The sequence below is a fragment of the Tyto alba genome, unplaced genomic scaffold (assembly GCF_018691265.1).
Source record: "Tyto alba isolate M040663 unplaced genomic scaffold, T.alba_DEE_v4.0 Super-Scaffold_39, whole genome shotgun sequence".
Lineage (NCBI taxonomy): Eukaryota > Metazoa > Chordata > Aves > Strigiformes > Tytonidae > Tyto > Tyto alba.
This window is the reverse complement of record NW_024881314.1, coordinates 14,584,193-14,610,022: the sequence shown is the minus strand read 5'-3', so window position 1 is coordinate 14,610,022 and position 25,830 is coordinate 14,584,193. Positions and strand designations below refer to the sequence as shown.

Here is a 25,830-nt window from a genome sequence, read left to right as displayed (position 1 = left end):
AAATGGAGACAAGATGTTGCAAGGACCAATGTGAGCGAAGGTGGCCAAATTTAACAGTAAAAAGTACTGATAACTGTCACTCGGGATGTATAAATGCTTACTGTGTATTAACACAGGTGTGCTAGCTTTGTGGAATTAGCACATAGCACCCATCTCTGTGAAGATATGGATTAAACAAATGTCTCAACTCTGTGTATTTTTGGCTTATTGCTCACCAGGTGAAAGTACCCAGATTTTTAGGGACAACACCCCCATTGAGCCCAGCGACACCTCCTGTATGGCAGCAGACTGCAAGGCAGTGATCTCCCTGTTGAACAGGGATCTCTCTCAAGGTCACTCATCAAACTTGAGAGACCTCTTACCTGGCATCTGATATCTATAATGACATAAGCAACATTTTACATTAGGCCTAAAAATATATTGTATGCTAGTGACATTTGTATATCCAGACACAGTATGATTATTAGAAGTGTAGTAAGAAGTAGAGCGTAACTGCTGCCTACATCGTTATTGAAAGTGCATTTAAAACACTGTGAAACCACAGTTTGGAACTTCTGGGCGATGTGGTGGTTGAAGGCTGTCTTGTGTATAGTGTTCATGAAATTATAGAGCTCCTTCCTTTCCTCATTGCCTCTGTTGACAGAAAATCCCCTGCTTGCCTGAGAGAGGACAGCAGCTCCCTCCTCTAAGGCATCAACTTCCATGCGGCAGGAAGGCCTCTCAGGAAGACACTTAATGCACACAGCGTAAGGCCACCTGTAGCTCGCCCAAAGAGCAGAGGGTTGTTCAGTCTGCCCAGCCACCCCACAGGATTTCCTTCACGCTTTGATCGCCTTATTTCTTGATTCAGGCTTCTAGCTTGCTGCCAACTTCTACAGAGCTCTTCAGCAGTTACTCTGCAACCAAATTCTGTCTCCTCCCTGCACAAGAGAGGGGCTTGCTGGTCTCCAACAGGTGGGAAATTCTTTCTGATAATGGACATTGCCCAGGTGCCTTGTTACACTCCAACAGAGCTCCATGTGAATTTGTTGCTCTCAGAGGTGTATGATGCGACTCAAGGCCTCAGGAACAGGTGCTGCTCTGGCTCACCTGAGCTCTGCGCAACATGTCCCTTACCAAGTGTTTACAACCTCTATGCAAAAAGGATTTATTGTCTTCTACTGCAAGAACGAAGACTTCAGCTGGTACAGCAGCAACCATGGTGGGCAACAGGAGCTGGAACTGGGGAAGGGCAATGCCCTTTGGCTACTACTGCAGCAGCACCATCTGCAGCAACCTTCATGTCACACCTCCAGAGGTGACTCTGAGGGGAACTTTTAAAGCAGAGGCGCTTTGCCGCTTGTGTGATCGAACTTTCCCCGGGGAAGCGGAGCAGGCTGCGGGGCCAGCGAGGCCCGAAGCCCACGGCCATGGCGCTGGGCAGCCGGCCAAGGCCAGCCCGCGAGGAGGGAGGTCTGGGGAAGGTGCTGCCGAGCCCCGGGGAGAAGACAACCCTGTGGGCCCAGCCCCTAACGCTGCCCCTCGGGAAAGGGAGGGGAGGCGAAAGCCGACAAAGGAGCGTGGAATCTCCCCGGGCAGAGATGAACGGCCAACTTTATTGTAACACTGGAGGGGGATCAGGGCCAGCAGGCAGGGCCGGCGCAGGGCTGGTCGCGCGTCAGCGTCCGGGCCGGCTGTAAGGGTTCTGGGCCCGACGTCGCAAGCGGGAACGGTCTCGCCCCCGCACGGGCCCGGGGTGGCTGGGGCGGCAGCTGCTCTGGAGCCGTGCAGAGCTGGGGGAGGACCCCGCTGGCAGCTGGCTGGCGGTGCTGGGGCTGCCGGTCTCGGGTACCGGGGAGCCACGGGAGCATCCCGGCACCGGCTGTGCGGGGCTGCTGCTCTCAGCCCTGGGTGCTGGCGCACAGCTCCTGCCACGGCCTCTTGTGCGCCGGCTGTAGGGCTTTTGGGCCCGACGCCGCGAGCGAGAGTGGTCTCGCAAGCGGTCGGGCCCAGGTGGGCTGGAGCAGCTGCTGCTCTCAGGCGCTGGGGAGCTTTGGGATGGCCCCGATGCCGCTTGGCCACCAGTGCTGCTGGGGCTGCTGTTCTCCCCTGCTGCAGAGTGAGAGGAGGACCCCAGTGCCGCTGTGCTGCCGGTGCTGGGGCTGCTGGTCTCTGGTGCTGGAGAGCTGTGGGACGGCCCCGATCCTGACTGGCTCTCAGCGATGGGACCCGCGACCTCCGAGCTGCCACTGGAGGCTGTAAGGGGAAGCAGGAAGGTCACGGGCACGGCCCCCCAGGCCCGCGGCAGGAGAGGCCAGAGTGGTGCCCCCAGCCCCCCTGGAGCAGAGGGGCTCTGCCAAGCCCAGAATGGGCACCCGCTGCCAGGCCTCACCCGGGGGCACCCGAGTGCTTTGCCTCTTACCGGTGCCCAGGCCAGCACAGCTGTCACACTCCCATATGGCCGTGTCGGTCCCCAAGTGGGAACAGCGTCTGTGGGTGCCCTCGGCAGCGCAGGAGCAGCACAGGAGCAGTTGCCAGGGCCTGGGGAAGCAAACGGGTGCGTGGCTGTGAGGACAAAGTGACCGCAGCACAGGATTGTCCGGCAGAGCTCTTGTTCTCCGTCCCTCCGCTTTGAGCCCTTGGTGAGACAGAGATCCTGGGCAGAGCCCAGGGTGCAGCTCGGGCAACTTACCCCTGTTGCTCTGCGTGCTGCCTGCCTCCTGTGCAAAGGCACTCACGGGCATCGCAGCGGCTGTGCCTCTCATTTGGTGCTGCATCTGCAGGCTCGTTCTCCCATGCCGGCAATCTGAAACACAAGGGAAAATTGCTGAGCCCCTGCTGCCCCGGCACAAGGCAGATGCAGGGCGCCCCTGCTCTTCCCCCCCTGCCCGCTTTCCGACTCCTGCGGGAAGCTGAAGCCCAGGCTGAGGGGAGAGGCCGGAGGGCCGGGAGCGCAGGGGCAGTCCCTGGCATGGCAGAGCGCTGGCACCCTCCTGTCTGGTGCGGCGGGCAGGACACCAACCTGAAAGGGACTCGGATGCCCATGGTGAGCATCTCCAGGAGAAATGCACACCTGTCTCTACAGAGAGGGCACTGGAAGCAAATGCCAGCGCGCGCAGCCTGTCCCTGCAGGGGAAACATGAGGAGCAGGCGTGAGGCCTTGGTGCTGCTGGGCGCCCACCGTGCCCCCCCATGGGCGAGAGAAGGGCTCCTACCTGGATGCAGGCCCTGTGGAACCAGGCGTGTTTGCACGCTGGGCACACCATGGTGCCGTAGGACTTCCTGTCCTCAACAGTGTCCAGGCAGATGAGGCAGGCGGTGTTCTCCCCCGGAGCCGCCTCCACTGCCTGCTCTGGGCGGTGCTGCCAGCAGAAGGACCTGGGGAGGCAAGAGGAAAGGGAAGGGTGAGGAGGTGGGAATGGCTGGGTCCTTCCCCGGTGGTGGCGAGAAGGGGAGAGGAGGTACCTGTACTGAGGAAGGAACTGTGTGACGCATTCCCCCTCCACGGCGCAGGGGAGGTGGAAGCTGCGGTCGCAGCCCTCCTGGCAGCAGGTGATGGTGGCCCCACTCTTGCCACAGACGAAGCAGCGCTGGAAAGAGCAGAGCAGCCCCCATCAGCGGCAGCCACAGGGCCTCCACAGCCAGCCCCACGCCTCCAGGCTGGGCGCAGGATGTGGCCCCACTGCTGGGTCAGAGCCCGCGGATGCGCCCGGCACACGAGGCTCCTGTGCTGGGTGGAGGCTCTGTGGAGCTGCTAGGCACGAGACTTTTGTCCCAGAGCTGCTTGGAAGGGCTGGGATTTCTTTCTTGGGGTCTGGGCTAAGCTCCCACACCGCTCCCGTGGCACCACAGATCTCCCTGAGCTTGTCCAGTCCTCACCTTCTGTGCTGCCCGCTCGACTGTATGGCAAATATCCTCTATGAGGAATCCCATCAGGCCCACGTTTTTGACCCGTTGCTGGAAGAGGCCGTTGGCAAAATACTGTGCAGGAGAGACGATATGAGGAGGTGATGAGGAGGAGAGCGTGGCCGGGACTGCCTGTCGGCAAGCTGGAGGGAGCCCCGGGGGCACTCACCAGGCAAAAGACATGGGCACAGATCCCTTGCAGATCCTGCAGTTTGTACCCACAGATGTCCGGGTCAGCCTCTGCTCGGCCACACAGCATGCATGCTGGAGGGGAGAGAGCAAATGACAGCGGGAATGAGCAGCTCATCTCTGCAGGGCCGGGGCAAGCGTCCCTGAGGGCTGGCCTTGCAGGCACGGGTGTCCCAGCAGCAGGTGCCCACGGCCCAGCCTGGGCCCCGCTGGCTGTGGCACGGAGGGGCCCTGCCCCGGGGCACTTGGGGAGCTCCTGCCTGCCCCTGCCACCGCTCTCGGCCCCACGCTGAGCGCCCCGACAGCTCCTCTGCTATGCTGCGGGAGGGATGCTTTGCTCTCACCTGGCTCCATCGAGTCGTCGACCTTCTGCTTCCTCGCAGACATGGTGCACATCAACGGTGAGCGCTGGGAGAGTCGCTGTCCCTGCAGCGCTGGGGTGTCTCTCCCAAGTGCTCCTCGGCTGACTCTGGGGGAGAAGCAGGGCGCGGGTCAGCTGGCAGCAGAGGCCCAGCGCCCCCAGGCATGGGGCCGCCCTCCTCCCTCGGCAGCCCTGCACGAGCCCCGTCCCCCCCTGCCCTCCCCTCACCTCACCAGGTTGCACTGAGGCACAGCCTGAGCCCAGCGATGATTTATGTAGGCTTGTCCCCCGCGGGTCACAATGGCCACAGTGACATCAGCAGGGTCCCCTTTAGCATTGACTGCTCGTTCCCAATGAGTGCTGGTTTTGCAAGGCAATCCCAAAAGCGGAACACGGGTTAAAACTCTTTCTCGAGGGACCTTTGGGCAGGGGGGCCAGACAGCAGAGCTGCCCGAGTCTCTGGAAAGTCTCTCTGAGCTCCTCCTGGGCAGAGGCAGCACTGGGAGGAAGCCCCAGGAGCTGTGGGAGGGAACAGCCAAGGGCATCCTAAAGGCTCTCCTGGAGGGCTGCAAAGGCAGAAGGGCCAAAGGTGGAGAAATGGGATGGATCTAGGTGGGGTGCTTGGAGAGGGAGCAGTGCTGCAACTGTGAAGAAAGCTGCAGCTTGTGGGAGGGAAAAGAGATCCCAGAAATAAGTCCACTGTTCATCTGGTGCCCTGGCCACCTCCCCAGAGCTGCCTTGGTCAGGCAAGGCAGACCCTGTGGTCCCACAGAGCCCACCTGCTCGCTGCCGGCCGCCCACTGACTGAGGAAGAAATGGGCGTAGGACAGTGCCGGTGGGGAATAAGCTCTTTCTCCAGGTTGCAGATCTGAGCACCTCCTCTGGGGTTCAGTCATTTTCTTGGAGCCGTTTCTACAACAGACAGAAGACATAACCAAGATGACAATGGGAAACTTGACTGGTGTCGAAACAAGATCTTGTCTTTATGCCCCTGACATCCTCCATTTCAGAGAAACATAGAATCATAAAATGGTCGGAAGGGAAATTCAAGACTGTCTAGTTCCAACCCCCTCCCATGGGCAGGGGCATCTTCCATTAGACCAGGTTGCTCAAGGCCCCATCCAACCTGGCTTTGAACACTTCCAGGGAGGGGGCAGCCACAACTTTACTGGGCAACCTCTTCCAGTGAAGGGGTAAAGGGAGTCTCATAGGTTGAGATAAAAACAGTTTAGTAACTGTAATAAAATGAAACAATAACAATAATAGAAAGTACAAATGGGCAATGCACAATGTGATTGCTCACCACCCACTGACTGCTACCCAGCCCATTCCTGGCCAGCAATCCCAAAATCCCAAGATCCCACAATGGCAATCCTGGAAGCGAGGGAGAGCCCCCCTCTTCCTGGCTGCCCCTCCTTTCTACACTGAGCATGATGTTACATGACAGGGAATATTCCCTTAGCCAGTTTGGGTCCGGTGCTCTGGCCGTGCTCCCTCCCAGCTTCCTGTGCACGTGCACACGGGCAGGACACGGGGAGTTGGAGAGTCCTTGATGCCTCAGCAACAGCTGAAAACATCAGTGTGTTATCAACATTCTTCTCATACCAAATCCCACACTGAATCCAAAGCACAGCACTATTCTAACTACCAGGACCTCGACATTGGACAGCTTCAGATAGCAGACAGGTAGCAGTTTACAGCAGGGCAGCAGCCTAAAGCCCGACAAGGAAAGACAAGGACTGGCAAGGGTTAGGTCAGATTTGACAGCTCTGAAGGATGAAGGTAGTAATTGTTTCCTATGACAGAAAGAGAAACACAGAAAGAGAAACAGAAAGAGGCTGAGAAGAACAAAAAGCAAAGCCAGGAAAAGGAAACCCATTCCAAACACATTTTGTGACTTGTTTTTACCTGACATAAAACAGTAAGTAGGCTTGCTGCCTGAGAGCTGTGTCGATGTCTCAGCAGTTCACAGATGTATCGTCCATCTTGTGTCACCGTCCATTGCTGGCCTGTGAAAAAAGGCATCGATATGTGGAGATGAACTGCGTGGTTTCTCCAGAAGAACACAGGCAGAAAACTACAGAACCAAGAGTACACACACCAAATCAAATCCACTCCAGCCCCTAAGGAGACCTTCTTTCCCAAAACCTTGGCTGCCAGTAACCTTGCCATGCAAATTTGTCTTCCCCAGCACACATTTTTCCCTTCTTTGGAAGGAAGTTGCTCTTAACCTTTGTGTAGCAGTAGTAGTGTCCTTCCTGACAGCTGTCACCACTGTGTACCAGGACAGCATATAAGGAGTAGAGGAGCGGTTCTCCAGTTGTCTGCGACATGTATGGGTGGAGATCCAGATACTCGGGATACTCCACGACCTACGGAGAGACCAAGAGGGCTCCGAAATGATCCTGAAATACTACACGAAATAGCCCTCAAAGAGCAGGGGCCAGAGGTGTATAAAAACATCTCTGGGGCTCATGAACACTTGGTTTTCCCTCAAGTGATGTCTTAGGCTGGCAGGAAAGTGTTGTCGGCCAAAGCAGCTCAGTTGGAGCAGAGTACACGCTTGTCTTCCCACAGGAACTCTCCTCTCCCCAGAAGGAAGCATGAAAAATGCAACATGAGGGCACTGCTTCGGGAAATCCGCTTCAGGAAGAGAAACTTGCACTCCAGTTGTGTACGCATGTTGCTGATCTTCCCATCGGTGAAATCTTCAAACCTTTTCAAACAAAATGTGAGAACCCTGGGCGCGTGGTGGACGGTAAACCTCTTGGTGGCAGCAACCATCTTGTGACACCTTGAAGCCAAGCACAGAGCCCAGTGCTGAAATGCACCCTGCCTTGCCCCGGGTGGCCAGGCAAGCTCTCCTGTCTCACACAGCCTTACGCTATTTTACGGCTATTTAGTACCATAAGGCCATACGAAAAAGTGCTGTGTCTCATTATTGTCCATTAAACCTGTGTGAAAAGGTGACTTATGATGGATGACATGCAGCACCTTCCCGCAGGATCTAGTACTAATATGTCGTTAGTAATCATCTTACTGGCTATTTATCAAGCACATATAAATTATATATGTTTCTTTTCTGAGTTAAGTAATGGTGGCCCATCCACCTGGGTCCAAATTGGTGAAAATTTAGTCAAGTCCAATTATTAGTGTCAATTTCGGTTTTAAAGACGCGTCATAAAAAGAACAAGTCCCCACCTACTATGTTCCACCAATTTAGTGTGGTCTCTGATGGTACGAGGGACCACATCGCCACGCAAGTCCAAAAGACTTGTTCGCGTGCCCACAGACACAAAAGCTATCCGTGCTGATAGACACATTTTGCCAGTTCCAGGTAAGGGTAAAATTTAAGCTGGACAGCACTCCCTTACAAGCTGTCAGACTGCGCCCAACATAGGCCCGTGGGCCAGGCTCTGGGTAGTCAATTTAGACTCCGAAATTTTGTACCACCAATTAAATACTATCAAGTGGTTGGTGAAGTCACTTGATAGGGAGGAAGTAACCATATCTCATCACACTGGGGCAGAGGCCACTTCAGTTACCCAGGAGGGTATCCGGCGGGACCACGGGGAGGCATGACCTCTGCAGCTGAGCCCAGTTAGTAACTATGATCCCGTCTTAAGAGAGTCAGTTACTCCCGCCATCCAGCTGCTTGGGTGTCACAAATTCCTCCAGAGCTGTGGTGACAGATGAGGCTGCCTGGAGGAGTGAGAAAGGAGAGCAGTGACCTGCGGGAAATACCCTCGCCCAAGCACTCACTAGGAGTTTACACAAAAACCCAGCTAGATGACGCTGAGGAGAGCCACTGCGAACCCCCAGGCAGTGTCCAGGAGGAGGCAGAAAGAGGGTATTATGGTCGACATTTCCCTCATTTCCTGGGGATTCCTGGGGCTATCAAGAGCTCCATCCCTGTGCCACCGCTCAGTTCAGCTCCCGATGGTGTGAAGGATCGTCGGTAAGGAAAACAACACAACCCATCAGCCTAGGAGCCAGATGGGTGTTGAGGGAGGGCAAAAGAAAGAGGGATGAGAGTCTATCAAGGGTGCAGTGAGGATAATGGGTGCTTGTCCAGCTTAAAGCCAGCACCTACAGGGAGAGCAGTGCCATGGCCTCCCCAGGAGGACACCGTCCATTCCACACCCCACCCACCACCAAGCGCTCCTGTGTTCACAGTATGCATTTTTAAGTCAACCATGTTCATTCTGGAAAGCTACAGGGGCCTTGGGACGTCTTGAAGCACAGTTGCCAAACCTCTTACTTTTATATCCAGTGGAATATCCAGGAAGGGCTCGTAGGAATCAGAGACCGCGTTGCAGCTCAAGCACGTGACTGGAAGGCAAATCAAAATGGTTGGTGGTAGGGGAAGTCAGCATAAGAACTCATGGGTGTCTTCCTGCATGCCAGGCTCAGAATGTTCTCCTATTCCTAAGAAAGAAGTTAGTAGTTCTCTCCTAAAAGAATGGAAAAAATCCTGTAAGAGCACCTGAAATGACTTACGTGAGAGCACACTGACGACAGCCCAAGGCTGGATGGCACTGCCTGAGGAATACCTGACCTTGTTAACGTGTGCTTCCATCGTGCACATCATGCAGAAGCCTTGCTGGTGACCTGCAGAGGGAGGGAGGGAGGGAGGGAAGGAAGCTTCTCAAGTTAGCAAAATACCCATAGCCATGGGAAACCTGATGGAGATCTTGAAGTTATAAGAACAGTCTCCACTCCTCCCAAGGTGCCAGTGTCCCAACAAGGCCAGGACATTTTAGTGCATAGAAGACATTCTTCATAGGGCCACTAAACTGACATAAGTTTCTGTGCAATAAACAAAGAGAGTTTGACTTGCAGGAATAGGGACCAAGACCCGGGGCTAGGAAGAGGTGCCTTTCTGAAGATGAACACACCTACATAAGACAAGCAGCTTCTCGGCTTCAGTGTTCCAAGAACACCCACTATAGGACTGACAAAGAAGGGCTGCTTTTCTCCTAAATCAACTTGCAGATTCTGGGAAACCCTGGGAAGCGCCCAACCGATTTCCAAGGAGATATTTCATAAAAGCACTCACCTGACTGGCTGTGCTCCCGAGAGAGCAGGTAGCTGGCCAGAGGGGGTGTGTACGTCAGGCACTGCAGGACGGAGTTGAGGAAGCACGTGTTCCCCAGGTTGTAGAGTCCTGCTCCAGCTCTCTGTCGTTGCTGCCAGTCCATGCAACATGCTGGAAGTCCAGCAAACCCACACCCGGATTTCTGTGCGTCGGGCTATCTTCCTTTCCCTCTTGAGTCTTGAACTGGAATGGCATCTCAAGTTTTCTCTTTTGCTGATTGATACTTGGTGAAAACAAGCAAATATCCAGCCCAGAAGGTAACTGTACTGATGTCGGCTCTTTCTGCGAGCAACGACAACTTTCAAAGTCTTGTGCTAGGGGCAGGGGAGTGATAAAATGTGTTTTCCTGTGTGTAACCAGAAACGGGGAGGTGGAGAGTCCTGGATTCCTTAGCAACAACTAAAACCATCAGTATATTATCAACATTCTTCTCATACCAAATCCCACACTGAATCCCAAATCCAGCACTATTCTAGCTACGAAGAAGAAAAAAATTAGCTCTAACCCAGCTGAAACCAGGACAGTGTGGCAGCAGGCAATAAACAATGTAGTATTTTGAAATGCAGGAGAAAAAAACGTCTCTGAAAAGCAGGGAGAAATCAAGGATAGGGCAAAATAATTATTCACAGTTCTTTATTAAAGCAAATCTTTAAATATTTAAAAAGTGATGTTGTTACAGTAGGACAGAGCAAGTGGTGAAGACATTGGGGCTTAAATGGTCACCTGGCCTATTGTGCAAGAAATAAGTGCCAAAGAAATTCTGTCTTGCTGATGTGTATTAATTGCTATGCAATTGTATACTTTTTATATTCTTCATGCAGCTCAGGGCATGCAAATACTTACATCTTCAATGTGAGAAGAGAAATATAACTCTGTGGGTAATCTTTATGCTGCAGAATAACAGGGAGACCAAAAAAAAAACCAAACCCACTGAAAAATCCTGAATGCTATGCAGAAAGCATTTAACAACTTTGGCCTGAAAATATTAATATCAGGTTTCAGTCTCATGCTAATAAAAGCATGAATTTAGAAACCCCTCAAGAATCATGATTTTAATAAAAGCACCCCCAAATATTTTTTTGCAAAGCCAATAGAATGCTCCCTTTTACACAGCACCAGTAAAGATGCTGGGATCCAAAGGGCACTAAGCTGCAGCTGTCAGCGGCCTTTCTCTATCCCCGCTTGCTTCCCCGATCTGAAAGATGCTCAACGTCCTTCAGTGCCAGGGCTGAAACTGCCACATGCCGTCACTGCCATGGTATTCCAACATGGTGTGTTTAAACGAATAGGACTCTTGGGGTAGCATTTGATCTATTGGGTTGTAGGTAAGGATCCCCTTCTTTACTATACATTCCCCCTGTTATCTTAAAGGATTTTTTTTTTTTTGACACCTCTACTATCCCAGACAGAGGTTTCCATGGGGCTTCTGCAGGGTTCCATGGCTGCCTTGGAAGATCCTTGAAAAGCTCACTCCAAAGTCCTGCCACACATTTCAGTTCTGCTAAGCTACTGCTGTTGAAGTATGCAACCACGATTCGGTGACGCTCTTCTCATTAATGGAAAGTGAAAGTCACTGCATTTTGAGTATCTTAAATAAGGCTTCAATAGTCCCTTGAGTGTCCCTGTGTCTGGTGGAAGTGCCGTGTAGAATTGTACCTGCAGAGGAGTGCCAGACATCATGGAGCTGCTCACTGCGGAGCATTCCTGCCCAGCTGCTTCAGCGTTCAATCTTTTATTTCTTTTGGCACACCGGGGCCTTTTTGCTTGGACACCTGATGTCTTGTGGGTTGTTCTGTGTAGTGTTCTGGTTCCATGGGCATGGCCAGCCCGAGTGGGAGCTGCTCTCCTGGCTGCACCGCTGCTTTGGCAGCTGCCCCCGGGCAGCGGGGGGACAAATGCTCCGGCTCCCCAGCTGGAGGCTGGCAAGTTCCCGGGGTGAGGGGGGGACCCCAACGTGTCATGTGAACCCGGCTTCCTTCAGGAGTGGGAAACGGGGTGTAGTGTTTTCTGGCGATATTGTCGTGGGGTTTTTTTGGTTTGTTTGGTTTTCCTTTCATTAGATCTCTGGGGTTCATGTGACCTTTAATAGCCAGTGGGTGGGCTTTAAAGTTAAAGTTAAGCATGTGCTAACTGCTACCCTGAGGTGTAGCTGGAATCCACTTGTGAGCTCCTGTTCCCACCACCCTGGAGAAAGCAAGTCTGGTTTATTTGGTGATGAAGGCAATGCAGGGAGTTGCACTGATGTGCAGTTTTTGAACCTCAGGGCTAAAGTGGCACCGGTCCTACCGCATAGTGCGTCCTTCCCCAGGCTTCTAGAAAACAGAAAAGATACGTCAAACTGACCCCACAAACACAGCCAGCACTTTCTTTATCTGACCTGGAACGTCGGGACATGACCCTGCTGGGCCATCTCTGCCACCCTGTGTGGGAGCCAAGGTGCTGCCTTCACATTCCAGGATAAGGACTTACGTGTTTGTTGTTTTTTTTTTTTTTTTTTTTTTTTTAAGCAACTTCAGTGACATCCTTAGACTGGCCGTGTTAAGTTGGTTCACTGCACAGTTGGTCCAGTGGAGGAAACCAGTAAGCTCTGCTATTGCCTTGAGCATCTTCTCGCTACTGTTTAGCCCATTTAAGTTATCTTCTCGTGACGTGGAAAGCAGAAGCAAACACTTAATTTTCTGCCTCGGTCTAGTATTCACACAAATCAATATTGAAAGTCTTTCTGAGATTTGGATCAGGTGGATTTATAATCTGCTTCTCGGCCACTGTTAACTTCCTACAATTTTATTTCTTCTGTTTATCTCAAGTGTTGAAACTCTGAAAGGGGCTGATGAGTTGCCCTCCCTCAGTTTGCTCCTCCCCTTTTGGGAGTGCAGTTATTGTTCTCCTCTTGGCTTTGCCTTTCTTGGCATTTGGATAGAGTTGACCTGTTCTTGCTACTAGCACTGCCCAGGAAACCCCACCAAGAAATCCCAGCACACTGGAGTAAATGCCATGTCCTAGAATGGGTACGTGTCATTAGCCTGCAGTCCTTCAATACCCAAGGACCTTCCTTCAAATTTACAGCACCAACTTCACAATCTGTAGAATACTCAGTACACTTTAGCCTCCAAGTCAGTTACTTTTGCAATGCAATGAGGCCAAAATTGTTGGTCCTTAACAGTGATGAGCAGAAGAATCATGACCACACCACTTCCCAAAATACTGCTACTCTGGAATTTGCCTACACTGCTACAGCTATTGCTTCACTCCAACTTCCCTTACAAAAAATTCTGCCGTTCTTGTAGCACTTGCTCTAGACACATACGCAATCAGTATTTTCTTATTCCTTACGTATCAAGTTTATATACTTAACTTGCCTTTTTATCACCTCTAGTCAGGTTCCTGATAAGCAATGCAGCACCTTGTCTTGTAGGCACTCCCCTCTTCTCCCCACTCTACCCCCATTAAAAACCACACCGAATCAACCCCACGGACAGACCGTGAATCTAAACTGAAGAACAGGTTCTAGTTTAAAAGCCATCATTTAAACAGCTATCCAAAGGTGAAGTACTACTAATGGTCTTATTTTTTCAGCACGAGGTGCCTGTGAAAAGTTTAAAGATCACGAACAATCCCCTTACTCACATTTTGCCCACAGTTTAATTGCACAGAGAGTGAGCTGGAAGTTCTCTTCATTTGGCTCTGGATGCAGTATTTCATCAGTAGCTCTGCAGCCTCTAAGAAAAAAGTTGAAGTGCAGCAGTTCCTAGTAACGGGTACAAGTCAGTTTTATGCTATCCTGGCTCAATAGCTCACAGTTCATTGTTCAAGCCTATGAAAACAAGTTTGGATTACTTGCTTTGTATTTCCTTAAAAATTACAGATTACACGCAACATTCAGTATCACTCCAGGTAACTGATGCCCTCAGCAGCTTTTTCACAGTTTATAGAATACAATTTTTAATAAGGCCTTTCTGGAGGATTCCAAAAGCTGTTTCTTTCGACAGCAGGGAACAATCAAACCAGTCAGTGTTAAACGGTGAGTAAGTTAGGCTTCAGGTATTTTAAATATATATATATATATATTTTTAATGAATCTCCACAAATTCTTCTCTATCAAATGCTCTACCTATTCATCTGAAGCAGTTTCTATGGTGAACTGGAACAGTGCACACCCCCTGATCAAAGAAACATGAGATACAGGTCTATCTAAACACACAACTCCTTGAAGCATCTCAGTTTAAGCCCACTCGCCACCTCCTCAGATCTCAAGTAGACAGGAGATCAGTTTCTGCAACTTGTACAGAAACCGATGGGTTGTGCCATGTGCATTCTATACCAAGCTCTGTAACACTTTCTTTTTAAAGAAGTGTAAATATGCTTACCATTTAAGCTCCGCATACATCTCGTATCCAGGCTTCAGAGACACGAGTCACCTCTGAGATCAAGATTATCAGAAAAAGTTTGCACAGATGGTCTGGCAAACATGAGATCCATCTTAAGAGGGGAAAAAGTGCCAAGTGTGAGTTCGAATGCTGCATCATTTTCAAACAGCACATTAGTGGGGGAAAAGCTAGTCAAGACTACAGAGTGGTTAACATTTGTATTTAGACCTATGTGACTACAGATACATGTCCCGAGAGATTTACTTGCCAGAAAACTCAAGAGAATTGCTAGAAGTTCCATATTTTATTTACAAAACCGTCACTGTATCCCGCCTTTTTAAGCTAGGGAAAGGAAGGGGGTTTTAAGTTGAAAAGATTACTCTCAATTTCCATCTTCCATTAAAAGAGAACATAAATCATAAAATTAAGATGCAAGTTCAGCCACCTCAACTACACTTCAGCAAAGGAGAGAGCATTTCCTTTCTGCGGTAAGCCCTTTTGATCCCAAAGCATCTGGTCTATAGTAGAGTCTGAGGCAAGAAAATTATTCTGTGAACGTCTGTACCAGAGAGAGGCCACAAGAAGGTCACTGAAGGTCTTGGCGATAGTGACACCAAGCAGTAACGTGCTGAGGTACTACAGCATGCAGGTCTGCGCTCACGGTGTGAGATGCATTCAAGATACAAGGATTCCTGCAGCTGAAAAACCTGGGCAAGAGTCAAATGGGGGCTTTCACTTTTCATCTTCCATACCATTTGTCTCACAACCACTTCATTTTTGATTTGCAACAAAACATTTAGTCTGCTCACATGATCCATACGGTGAGCTACACTATCCCCGTCCCCCTGCAGAAAGCTGGTTTGTCAGAGCTCAGGAGGGTTGGCAAGGACACTGTCTCTACTCCCATGCTGCACAATCCCTGTGACATAACTGCTGTTCCAGTGGGCTACCCTGGCCTGCAGCACAGGCTTAGCAAGAGGTGTCCCTGATGTTCCCGTGCCCGCCAGGCTTCCTAGGGGCTTCTTTTCCTATCAGCTCCCATTTTACTGCAGTGCCTTCTCCTGGGATAGGCTGTGGTCAGGCTGTTTAATCAGAGTTTCCTAAATACACTGTAAGGTACCAAAAACCTTGTAAAATAGCAAGGTCACAAGTCCCCGAAAAGTTGTTCTATTCCAAAGCAAGAAAAAAAAAATCCTTACTTAAAGAAAAAAAGCAAAATTCTTACCTCGATGCCATCAAACTCAAACTTGACAACTGATACACACGTATCTTCAACTGCCTGTAAAGGAGAGGATCACTGTGTAAGAAAGTATTTCTTGCTACTTTAATCTTTTCCCTAAACTGTGATAAAATACAGAATTTACACTGCTAAACTATTTGGTATAAAGACTGACTTGCTTCCAAACCAAAAAAATTGGTAGTAAGCTGCAAGCAGTAGAGCACTAATACTGTACTAATACTGGCTTTAAAAAGCTATTTAGCCAAGAGATTCTGAGGCTGATCATGGATTGAAATGAACAAACAGTGCCAATGAGCCACCAGGATCAGTGGCTGTAAGGTACTTACCCTGGCAGTGAGGAAGAAAAGAGATTTCTCTAGCTATCTTACTGCTGGTTAACATCCAGAGAAATCTAACCAACTCTGTCCACATTTGACAGCGCACACTAGTCTTCTCTATTTTTATTTTCTACCGTGCCTGAGATGCTGTCAGCTACCTTCTGGCACAGTCTTCAGTTTTGCAGAGCACTTGTCAGAACTGTGCCACAGCCCACTGAGAGTCTGTTTTCAGGTGACAGTCACCTAAACAAAGGCTCCGTAGCTATGCACATGAAGTCTTTCAAACCGTCTGCGTGAGGAAGCCCAGGCTGAGAAGCACTTCCCAGGAGCTCAGTTTTACCTGCGAGGTACGCAATGCATGCACCCGAGGGGCATTTTACACAGCAGTTCTGTATGTTCCCAGCACAGCCCCTGTGAACGTTCTGGAAAGCTGACAGTGTGCATCCCGGCCACAAAGGCTCAGGCTGAGGAGCCAGAGAGGAACGTGGCCAGAGGAGGATGAACGAGAGCTCCTAAAGTCTATCCAGAGGAACAGCACGGCCAAGGGACTGACAGGAGCCTTTCCACATCACCGTCAACTTCCTGAGTTTTCAGGCTGCCCCCTCCTCCCCCGGCGTGCATGTCCAGGCCCCTTACTGCACCTGAGATGAAAGCAGGGCTCCCAGGGACAGCCTTGCTTTTTGATACAGCCGACTCATTCTCAAACCAAGGGCAGGGGAGAAGCGGACCACAAAGATTCTTACGTGATGTACAGCCACTGGGGAAAGGAACCAAAAGCTTGACTTCAGCATTTTCATGCTGCATAAGATAGCATTTTAGAAGGCGACTCAGAAACAATGTATTTTAAAGTTTTGTCTTGTAAGACATCCTCTACCAATATGAGTCTTTAACATGAACATTCTTACTGTAGAAGTTGCACGATTATCACGGAGAGCGCTTACTCACTGTTAGGTTTTTTATTTCCTCCTGATGTTTCAGTTTTTCAAAGAACAACTGAAAAAAATCCGATCTTTCTACGTGTCTAGCAGCAACACAAACAGCATCTATGTCAGCACCTGCAGAGAGATTCCATTTCTTCTGTTATTGTTGGAAGTCACTTTCAAACATCAGAACTATGACTGGACAAAGAAGTTCTACCTTTAGTGTGTACTCGAAGCTTGTAAGAACCAAATGTAAATATTTTGCCACCAACATTTGCTGCTGCTGCTGAAGGAGGAAGATTCTGTGTGTAGAAGAGAAAGTGTTTACTTTATAATATAAGATACACATTGACCTATGTGCAAGTTTAGGTAGCATACGGGCTCTTTAGAAAGACTACAACAGCCTCCATAAACAGTGTTTTCTCACTCCCAGACTGAGTTGTTAGTCTAATAGACTGCTACTGTTTTTCTGAAATGAGTGCTTGCAACTCAAAAAAAGAGATGAGTAATGTATCAGTCCTTTCATTAATTTACAGAAATTAAGACCTATTATTAGTCTTCCCCACAGCAGATGAACATAAATAAACACAATCTCTGCAAAGGGCAAGTCTAGTGCAATAGTTTCAAACCACACTGGGTGCTGCAGGCTGTTTGGGGCGAGATTAGTGCCCATTTCCCATCTAGCTCACCCCACAATCCCTTGTTTCAGCTTTGTTAGCTGCTACAAGTCAACCCACAGAGCCACTTCACACATTTATTCAGTGCCCCAGGGACTTCAAGATTGTGAACTGTAGTACCTTTTCTACCTTATTTCAACGGCAGTTACTACAGCTCTCCTCAATACTTTAGAAGAAAGTTGAAAGTTCCACTTCAGCATAAATCCTAGTAGTATGGCCTTTAAAAGAAATAAAAAGGCATCAGCTGTTTTGACAAGAGCATATAAAAAACCCTTACCTTGCTCTCACCAAATTCTGAAATCCATTCTTTGACCAAGTTATTCAGTTTACCAAGAACCACCAGCTTGTAAAGGAAACTCATGTTAAGTTTGTCCTGAAAAACTCAAGAGGTTAACAAATTTTACATTCTTGTTTTACTGGTGATTCAGTTCTTCTTCCTCTTCAAATACCTGAAACGGCTTCGTTGCTGCAACTGGCTTCTGAGTATGGATGCAATCTATATCCTTAGGAGGAGCCCAGCTAATGGGAAAAGTAATTCCACCGTGCCTTTCAGGCTGGTTCTGCAGCCTGGAAATAATGAGGGAGAAAATATAATATTGAGGACTTCACAAAAGCAAAAAGAAAAATAAACAAACCAAAACCTCACTGGAAAACACCCTTCAGCTTACAGGTTTCCAAATCAACTTCTGCTCTTTTACCCAGAATTAATATAAATGAGAAAAAAAAAAAAGTCCTGCTTATGATTTTTAGATAACTTGACCTAAATTAGAAATCCAATGACTTTTTTAAAAAACATTTGTGGATATAAGAAAATAATCAAGTTGCTACCATCTTAATATAATTTATTGCATTGCTCTAAACATTTATAACCTATCACCAGGAAATTAAAGGGTTTGAAATCCACTAAGGGTGACGCTACACACAGCAGACGCTTAGGACACATTTCTGTTTTGTATCAGTTTTGATTTAAGGATATTCCCATCAGCTTCCTGCTAACATTAAACAAGACAATTTAACATTGGCTTCTTTTAGTTAGGTGTTTTTATGCATGTCTTAAATCTAAAGAAAAGACATCACTGCTGCTTGGTTTCTCCTTCCTTGCCTCCATGGACAGTAACTAAGCCAAGAAAACCAAAATCTATTCTCCCATGCAAAGAAAGACTCTGCACGGCCCAAACACCCATTAGTTTTCATCAGTTTTCAAATTATTCCTTAATTAAATGCACAAAGGGGAAGGTCTGGGACTACTGAATTGCTGAGGTCCATCTTTGAAGCCTGTTGCAGTCATCACAGCGACCAAAAACTGTTCAAACACCAGCCTGATTTCTGCAACTGGAGTTTGAAGAAGAGCACAACCCCAAGCAGCCCGGATGAAGCTGCGGGGCTGCTGACTGGAATTGGCGGAGCAGGAGCCGCCCCGGGCGCGGGGAAGCAGCCCCGACCCCCCCGAGCTGGGATTTTCAGCGCCAACTCCCAGCGCTGCGCAGGCCCCCGCTGCCTCTTGCCCCAAGAACGAGGCCCCAGCCGAGCAGCTCGGGGCTGCCCCCCCAGCCGTCCCTCGGGGCGGCCAAATCAGCTCCCTGAGGGGCTTCGGCCGGGACCCCGGGCTGGGGCCTGGGGCGGGCAGGGAAAGGGGCCGGGACCCCCCCGGCTCGCAGCCCCCCCGGGCTCGGGGCTCCCCCAGCCCTTGCTGGCGGCTCCCAGCCCCCGCTCCGTTCTCCAGCCCCCCCCGCCAGTCCCCCCAGCCCCCCCCGCCCCACTCCCCAACCCCGGGGCCGCCCGCAGCCCCCCCCCGCCCCGCTCCTCGGTCCCCCGAGGGGCTCTGAGCCTTTCCACAGCCCCACTCCCCGGCACCCCCGGGGCCCACCCCCCGCTCCCAGGCCCCCCGGGGGGCCGCAGCCACCCCCAAGGCACGGAGCCCCCCTCAGCCCCACTTAGGGGCTCCACAGAGACCCTCCTACCCGTCCCGCTGCTTTGCTGACACTGCCAGTGGGCGGGCCCCGCCGCGCGCCGTGGCCCCGCCCCCTTTGCAGCCAATCATCGCGTGGCTCCACTGACCGCCCGCGCGAGGCACGTCGGGAGTTGTAGTCCCGGCCCCAGTGTGCACGCGTGCGCACAGCGCCTGCTGCGAGGGCAGCGGGCATGCAAAGAGCCGCGTGCGACAGGGATGCGCGTTCAGGGCCCTCGTGCAATAGTAATCTGAGGAAACATTAACCCAATAGCCCCCCCTCAGGGGCTGCTCACCAGGTGGCCTCCATCAAAGGCCGGCAACTCCCGTGTGAGTGAATGGAAGGAAGACAGGACGGGCCATCGCTGGTACCTCTTGTCCCTGAGATAAGAGGGGAACTGAAACCACTGAGCCAGAAATACAAAGGAGCTGCAAATTAGCCCAGACCTGAAGGACAAGGTGTACGTGACCACAGGACTGAGTTGGCGCAGAAGTAAGGGTCAGCTAGCGAACACAGTGAAGGAGACTACGGGCCTTCATCTGCAGACCCCTGCCCACGACCTCCAGGGAGCACTGCGCAGGTGTGACATGGAGGGACTTGGGGTGGGGGATATGTTAATGATTTCTCGGAACTGATTGTAATATTCCCTCCCTATTCCCAGAATTGTGATGCATGTGTATTGGAGTTAATGAATATGTAACGTTTTACACAATAAAAAGGAGCCTCTTTTGGCTCCAGGGCACGCACGTTTCTGGAGGAATGATTCCCCCCTGTGCCCAGTGCTGAATAAACATACCTACTTTATAACCTTACTGGTTGTAAAGTCATGATTCCGCTCGTCAATAGGCGCACGTGTGCAGGGTCCTCGTGCAGCGGGGTGGTTGTGCAGGCCCCCGTTGTGCTGCTCTGCCAGGCACAGAGTTATTCTATTCGGAAGCAAAACGGCCGGTGTCTGATACTGCTGTTATAAATGAATGAAGCCAATCTTTATAAAAATATATAATTTCCTCATCCTCCTCCTCATCCACCTCCTCGTCCTCGTCCTCCTACTTATCCTCCCCCTCCTCGTCCCCCTCCTCGTCCTCATCCACCTCATCCTCCTCCTCCTCTTCCTCCTCCTCCTCCTCCTCCTTGTACTCCTCCTCGTCCTCCACCTCGTCCTCCTCCTCCTCCTCATCCTATTCTTCCTCATCTTCCTCGTCCTCCTCCTTGTCTTCCTTCTCGTTCTCGTCCTCCTTGTCCACCTCCTCATCCTCCTTGTCCTCGTCCTCCTCCTCGTCCTCATCCCCCTCCTCCTCCTTCATCTTCCTTGTCATCCTCATCCTCCTCCTCCTCGTCCTCCTCCTCCTTGTCGTCCTCCTCATCCTGTCCTGGGTTGAGTGAGTGGTGGAGTTTTTTGGTGGCAGGGGAGGGGGCTATCGGGGCAGCCCCCTGTGAGAAGCTTCTCAAAGCTCCCCCAGCTCCATGTCAGCTCCACTTCTGTTTGGGAAATTGAGCCAATCAGCTGCGCCTCTGCAATAACGTATTTAAGAAGGGACGTGGTGACGTGCTGTGGGACTTGTGAGGAGGAGTCGCTGCAGCTACATGAACACCAAGGTCAGTGGAGGAACGGAGGAAGAAAGGAGGGGGGAGGTGTGCCGGAGCAGAGAACCCTCCTGTATCCTGTGGTGAGACGGCAGGGCGGCCCCCCCCTGCCACCCATGAAGATCTACGGTGGAGCAGGCATTGATTTGTGGCCTGTCGTTCCTGCTCGGATGATCAAGGTTCTGTGCCCGAAGAAGGCCGGGGTCTCATGGAAAAAGGTAGCCCCGCTGCTGTAATTCAGTGCTGGGAGGATTGCAGCATGCGGGGGAGTCCCACGCCGGAGCAGCTCGGGAAGGGCTGCAGCCGTGTGAAAGAATCCAGTCGGAGGAAGTTAGTGACCCATGACGGAGCAGTGTGGGGAACGCTGCGGCCCATGGGAGGAATTCATGTCGGAGAAAGTTTGTGGAGGACTGTCTGCTGTGAGAGGGGGACCACGATGGAGCAGGGGGTAACAAGTTTTGGACACTCCCCTCACCGAACATGAAGGAAGTGGCAGCACTGACTGCACCCCCCATTCCCTGCCCCTGCACCACTGGGGGAGGAGGTAGAGATATCGGGAGCAGAGCTGAGCCCGGGAAGAAGGGAGGGGTGGGGGAAGGTGTTCTCAAGATGTGGCACTGCTTCTCACTGTCCTACTCTGTTATGTGTTGTTTGTGTCTGTAATAAATGTATGGATTTTTCCTTCCCCTAAGGAGTCTGCCTTTTGCTCGTGATCATAAAAGGGGGATTTTCACCGATCCCAGTCCTATCTTGAACCCCAAGCCTGGCTCTCTGTTCCTACTCATTGCCGGAGGGGAAGGGAGAGAGAGGTGCTGCATTGTGGTTGGCTGTCAATCAGGCCTAAACCATGACAAATCCTCATCCTCATCCTCCTCATCCTCCTCGTCACCGTCCTCATCCTCATCCTCCTCATCATCCTCGTCCTCCTCGTCCTCCTCTTCGTCCTCCTATCTGTCCTCCTCCTCATCCTCCCCCTCCTCCTCGTCATCGTCCTCGTCCTCCTCCTCCTAATCGTTTTCCTCCTCCTCCTCGTTTTCCTCCTCATCGTTTTCCTCCTCATCATCCTCCTCCTTGTCCTCCTCCTCATCCTGGTCATCCTCCTCATCCTCTTCCTCCTCCTCCACCTCCTCATACTCCTCCTCGTCCTCCTCCTCGTCCTCGTCCTTGTCCTCCTCATCCTCGTCCTCGTCCTCCTACTTGTCCTCCTCCTCGTCCTCCTCCTTGTCCCCCTCCTTGTCCTCATCCTCCTAGTCCTCCTCCTCGTCCTGCTCCTCGTCCTCCTCGTCCTCGTCCTCCTACTTGTCCTCCTCCTCATCCTCCTCCTTGTCCCCCTCCTTGTCCTCATCCTCCTTGTCCTCCTCGTCCTCCTTGCCTTCCTCCTCAACTCCTCATATTCCAACTCGTCCTCCTCCTCCTCCTCCTCGTCCTCCTCCTACTCTTCGTCTTCCTCCTCCTCCTCCTCATCCTCCTCGTCCTCCTCCTCCTTCTCGTCCTCGTCCTCGTCCTCCTCCTCCTTGTCCTCCTTTTTCTCATCCTCCTCCTCGTCCTCGTCCCCCTCCTCCTCCTTCATCTTCCTCGTCATCGTCATCCTCCTCCTCCACCTCCCCTTCCTTCTCCTCCTCCTCATCCTCCTCCTCCTCATTGTCATCCTCCTCATCCTCCTCATCCTCCCTGTCGTCCTCCTCGTCCTCCTCCTCGTCCTCTTTGTCCTCGTCTTCCTCCTCATCCTCATCCTCGTCCTCCACTTCCTCCTCATCCTCCTCGTCCTCCTCCTAGTCCTCCTCCTCCTCCTTGTCCTCCTCTTCCTCCTCATCCTCGTTCTCCTTGACCTCGTCCTCCTCCTTATCCTCCTCCTCCTCCTCCTCCTCGTCCTCCTCCTCGTCCTCCTCCTCCTCCTCCTCGTCCTCGTCCTCGTCATCCTCCTCATCCTCCTCCTCCTCCTCCTCCTCCTCCTCGTCCTCCTCCTACTCTTCGTCTTCCTCCTCCTCCTCCTCATCCTCCTCGTCCTCCTCCTCCTTCTCGTCCTCGTCCTCGTCCTCCTCCTCCTTGTCCTCCTTTTTCTCATCCTCCTCCTCGTCCTCGTCCCCCTCCTCCTCCTTCATCTTCCTCGTCATCGTCATCCTCCTCCTCCACCTCCCCTTCCTTCTCCTCCTCCTCATCCTCCTCCTCCTCGTCATCCTCCTCATCCTCCTCATCCTCCCTGTCGTCCTCCTCGTCCTCCTCCTCGTCCTCTTTGTCCTCGTCTTCCTCCTCATCCTCATCCTCGTCCTCCACTTCCTCCTCATCCTCCTCGTCCTCCTCCTAGTCCTCCTCCTCCTCCTTGTCCTCCTCTTCCTCCTCATCCTCGTTCTCCTTGACCTCGTCCTCCTCCTTATCCTCCTCATCCTCCTCGTCCTCCTCCTCGTCCTCCTCCTCGTCCTCGTCCTCGTCATCCTCCTCATCCTCCTCCTCCTCCTCCTCATCCTCCTCCTAGTCCTCCTCGTCCTGCTCGTTCTCCTCGTACTCCTCATTCTACTCATCCTCATCCTCCTCCTTGTCCACCTCCTTTTCCTCATCCTCCTTGACCTCCTCCTCCTCATCCTCGTCCCCCTCCTCCTCCTCCTCTTCCTCGTCGTTCTCCTCCTCATCGTTGTCCTCCTCCTATTCGTTGTCCTACTCCTCCTCATCGTCCTCCTCGTCCTCCTCCTCATCCTCGTTATCCTCCTCATCGTTTTCCTCCTCTTCCCCTCCTCCTCCTCGTCCTCTTCCTCGTCCTTGTTATCCTCCTCATTGATTTCCTCCTCCTCGTACTCCAACTCCTCGTCATCATCATCATCCTGCTCCTCCTCCTCCTCCTCCTCCTCATCCTCCTCCTAGTCCTCCTCGTCCTCCTCGTTCTCCTCCTCGTCCTCCTCCTCAACCTCGTCCTTGTCCTCCGCCTTTTCATCATCCTCCTCGAACCTCCTCCTCCTCCTTCTCCTCCGCGTCCCCATCCTCCTCATCCTCGTCCTCCTCATCCTCCTTGTCCGCGTCCCCCTCCTCCTCCTCCTCTTCCTCATCATCCGCCTCCTCCTCGTCCTCCTCATCATCATCCTCCTCGTTGTCCTCCTCCTCCTCGTCGTCTCCTCCTCCTCATCCTCCTCATCATCATCGTCCTCATCCTCCTCATCCTCGTTTTCCTCCTCCTAGTTTTCCTCCTCCTCCTCCTCCTCCTCGTCCTCCTCCTCGTCCTTGTTATCCTCCTCATCGTTTTCCTCCTCCTCCTCCTCCTCCTCCTCCTCCTACTCCCCATCCTCCTCGTCATCCTCCTCCTCCTCCTAATCGTTGTCCTCCTCCTCCTCGTTTTCCTCCTCCTCCTCCTCGTCCTCCTCCTCGTCCTCGTTATCCTCCTCATCGTTTTCCTCGTCCTCCTCCAACTCCTCGTCCTCCTCCTTGTCCTCATTATCCTCCTCATCGATTTCCTCCTCCTCCTCGTCGTCTTCCTCCTCATCCTGGTCATCCTCCTCATCCTCGTCCTCGTCCGCCTCCTCCTCCACCACATCCTCATTTTCCTCCTCCTTCTCCTCGTCCTCCTTATTCTCCTCCTCCTCATCCTCATCCTCCTCCTCATCCTCCATCTCGTCCTCCTCCTTGTCCTCCTCCTTTTCCTCATCCTCCTCGTCCTCCTCGTCCTCGTCCCCCTCCTCCTCCTCCTCTTCCTCGTCATGATCCTCCTCCTCGTCCTCCTCATCATCCTCCTCCTCGTTGTCCTTCTCCTCCTCGTCGTCCTCCTCCTCTTTGTCGTCCTCCTCCTCCTCCTCCTCGTTCTACACATCCTTGTGCTTGTCCTCCTCATCCTCCTCATCCTCCACCTCATCCTCCCCATCCTTGTCGTCCTCCTCATCCTCATCCTCGTCCTCCTCATCCTCCTCACCCTCATCCTCGTCGTCCTCCTCCTCCTCATCCTCCTCGTCATCGTCCTCCTCGTCCTCCTGATCCTCGCCCTCCTCCTCGTCCTCCTTGTCCTCGTCGTCCTACTCATCCTCGTGCTCGTCCTCCTCCTCATCATCATCCTCCTCGTCCTCCTCCTACTACTCGTTTCCCTCCTCCTCCTCCTCGTCCTCGTCCTCATCCTTCTCCTCGACCTCCTCCTCATCCTTGTCCTCCTCCTCCTAGTCCTCATCCTCCTCCTCATCCTCGTCATCTTCCTCCTCCTCGTCCTCATCCTCCTCCTCCTCATATTCCTCGTCCTCCTCCTCTTCCTCCTCATCTTCGTCCTCCTCCTCGTCCTCCTTGTCCTTGTCCTCCTCCTTGTCCTCATCCCCCTCCTCCTCCTCCTCTTCCTCGTCAACCTCATCCTCCTCCTCATACCCCTCCTCCTCTTCCTCTTCCTCGTCATACTCATCCTCCTCCTCTTCCTCCTCGTCCTCCCTGTCGTCCTATTCCTCCTACTTGTCGTCCTCCTCGTCCTCCTCCTCGTGCTCCTCCTCGTCCCCCTTATCCTCGTCCTCCTCCTCATCCTCGTCCTCGTCGTCCTCGTCCTCCTCATCCTCCTTGTCCTCTTCCTTGTCCTCCTCTTCCTTGTCGTCCTCCTCATCCTCATCCTCGTCCTCCTCCTCCTCCTCATCCTCCTCATCATCGTCCTCATCCTCATCCTCCTCATCCTCGTCCTCATCCTCCTCGTCCTTCTATTTGTCCTCCTCCTCGTCCTCCTCCTACTCCTCCACCTCCTCTTCGTATTCGTCCTCGTCCACCTCCTCCTAATCTTTATACTCCTCCTCCTCGTTTTCCTCCTCCTCGTTTTCCTCATCCTCCTCCCCCACGTCCTCCTCCTCATCCTCGTTATCCTCCTCATCGTTTTCCTCCTCCTCCTCCAAATCGTTGTCCTCCTCCTTGTCCTCGTTATCATCCTCATTGATTTCCTACTCCTCCTTCTCATCCTCCTCCTCATCCTTGTCATCCTCCTCATACTCATCGTCCTCGTCCTCCTCCTTCTCATCCTCCTTTTCCTTAATCTCCTCGTCCTGCTCCTCCTCCTCGTCCTCGTCCCCCTCCTCCTCCTCCTCGTCCTCCTCATCATCCTGCTCCTCGTTGTCCTCCTCCTCCTTGTTGTCTTCCTCCTCTTCCTACACATCCTTGTGCTCGTCCTCCTCCTGCTCATCCTCCTCGTCCTCGTCCCCCTCCTCTTCCTCGTCCTCGTCGTCCTCCTCCACCTCCTCCCCCTCGTCCTCCTCCTCATCCTCATTGTCCTCGTTCCTCCTCGTCCTCCTTTTCCTCATCCTCCT

General features: G+C 52.1%; 1 protein-coding gene and 2 pseudogenes across 1 annotated transcript; 1 reads left to right on the top strand and 2 right to left on the bottom strand.

Annotated features, from left to right (window-relative positions):
• Nucleotides 1-1,575: 1,575 nt before the first annotated feature.
• LOC116959229 (PHD finger protein 7-like) lies at nt 1,576-9,972 on the bottom strand. The gene is made up of 14 exons (XM_042802583.1): nt 9,495-9,972; nt 8,697-8,767; nt 6,344-6,444; nt 5,215-5,347; nt 4,664-4,795; nt 4,419-4,543; nt 4,055-4,149; nt 3,859-3,960; nt 3,445-3,569; nt 3,195-3,357; nt 3,002-3,105; nt 2,672-2,785; nt 2,402-2,520; nt 1,576-2,235 (listed from the first exon to the last, which is right to left on the bottom strand). The coding sequence occupies exons 6-14, from the start codon at nt 4,468-4,470 to the stop codon at nt 1,658-1,660; spliced, it is 1,452 nt and encodes a 483-aa protein (XP_042658517.1). The 5' UTR covers nt 4,471-4,543; nt 4,664-4,795; nt 5,215-5,347; nt 6,344-6,444; nt 8,697-8,767; nt 9,495-9,972; the 3' UTR covers nt 1,576-1,657.
• A 2,081-nt stretch (nt 9,973-12,053) lies between these two features.
• On the bottom strand, nt 12,054-19,037 carry LOC122154383 (annotated as a pseudogene).
• A 4,739-nt stretch (nt 19,038-23,776) lies between these two features.
• Nucleotides 23,777-24,862, top strand: LOC122154386 (annotated as a pseudogene).
• Nucleotides 24,863-25,830: the final 968 nt, after the last annotated feature.

Bases quoted from the DNA above. Each gene is read 5' to 3' on its own strand.
- LOC116959229 (XM_042802583.1), bottom strand. From the start codon at position 4,470: ATGTGCACCATGTCTGCGAGGAAGCAGAAGGTCGACGACTCGATGGAG. The intron at 3,358-3,444 runs GTACCTCCTCTC...TTGCCTCCCCAG, and splicing joins CAGTTCCTTCCTCAGTACAG to GTCCTTCTGCTGGCAGCACC. The intron at 2,521-2,671 runs GTAAGTTGCCCG...TTGCTTCCCCAG, and splicing joins CAGCACGCAGAGCAACAGGG to GCCCTGGCAACTGCTCCTGT.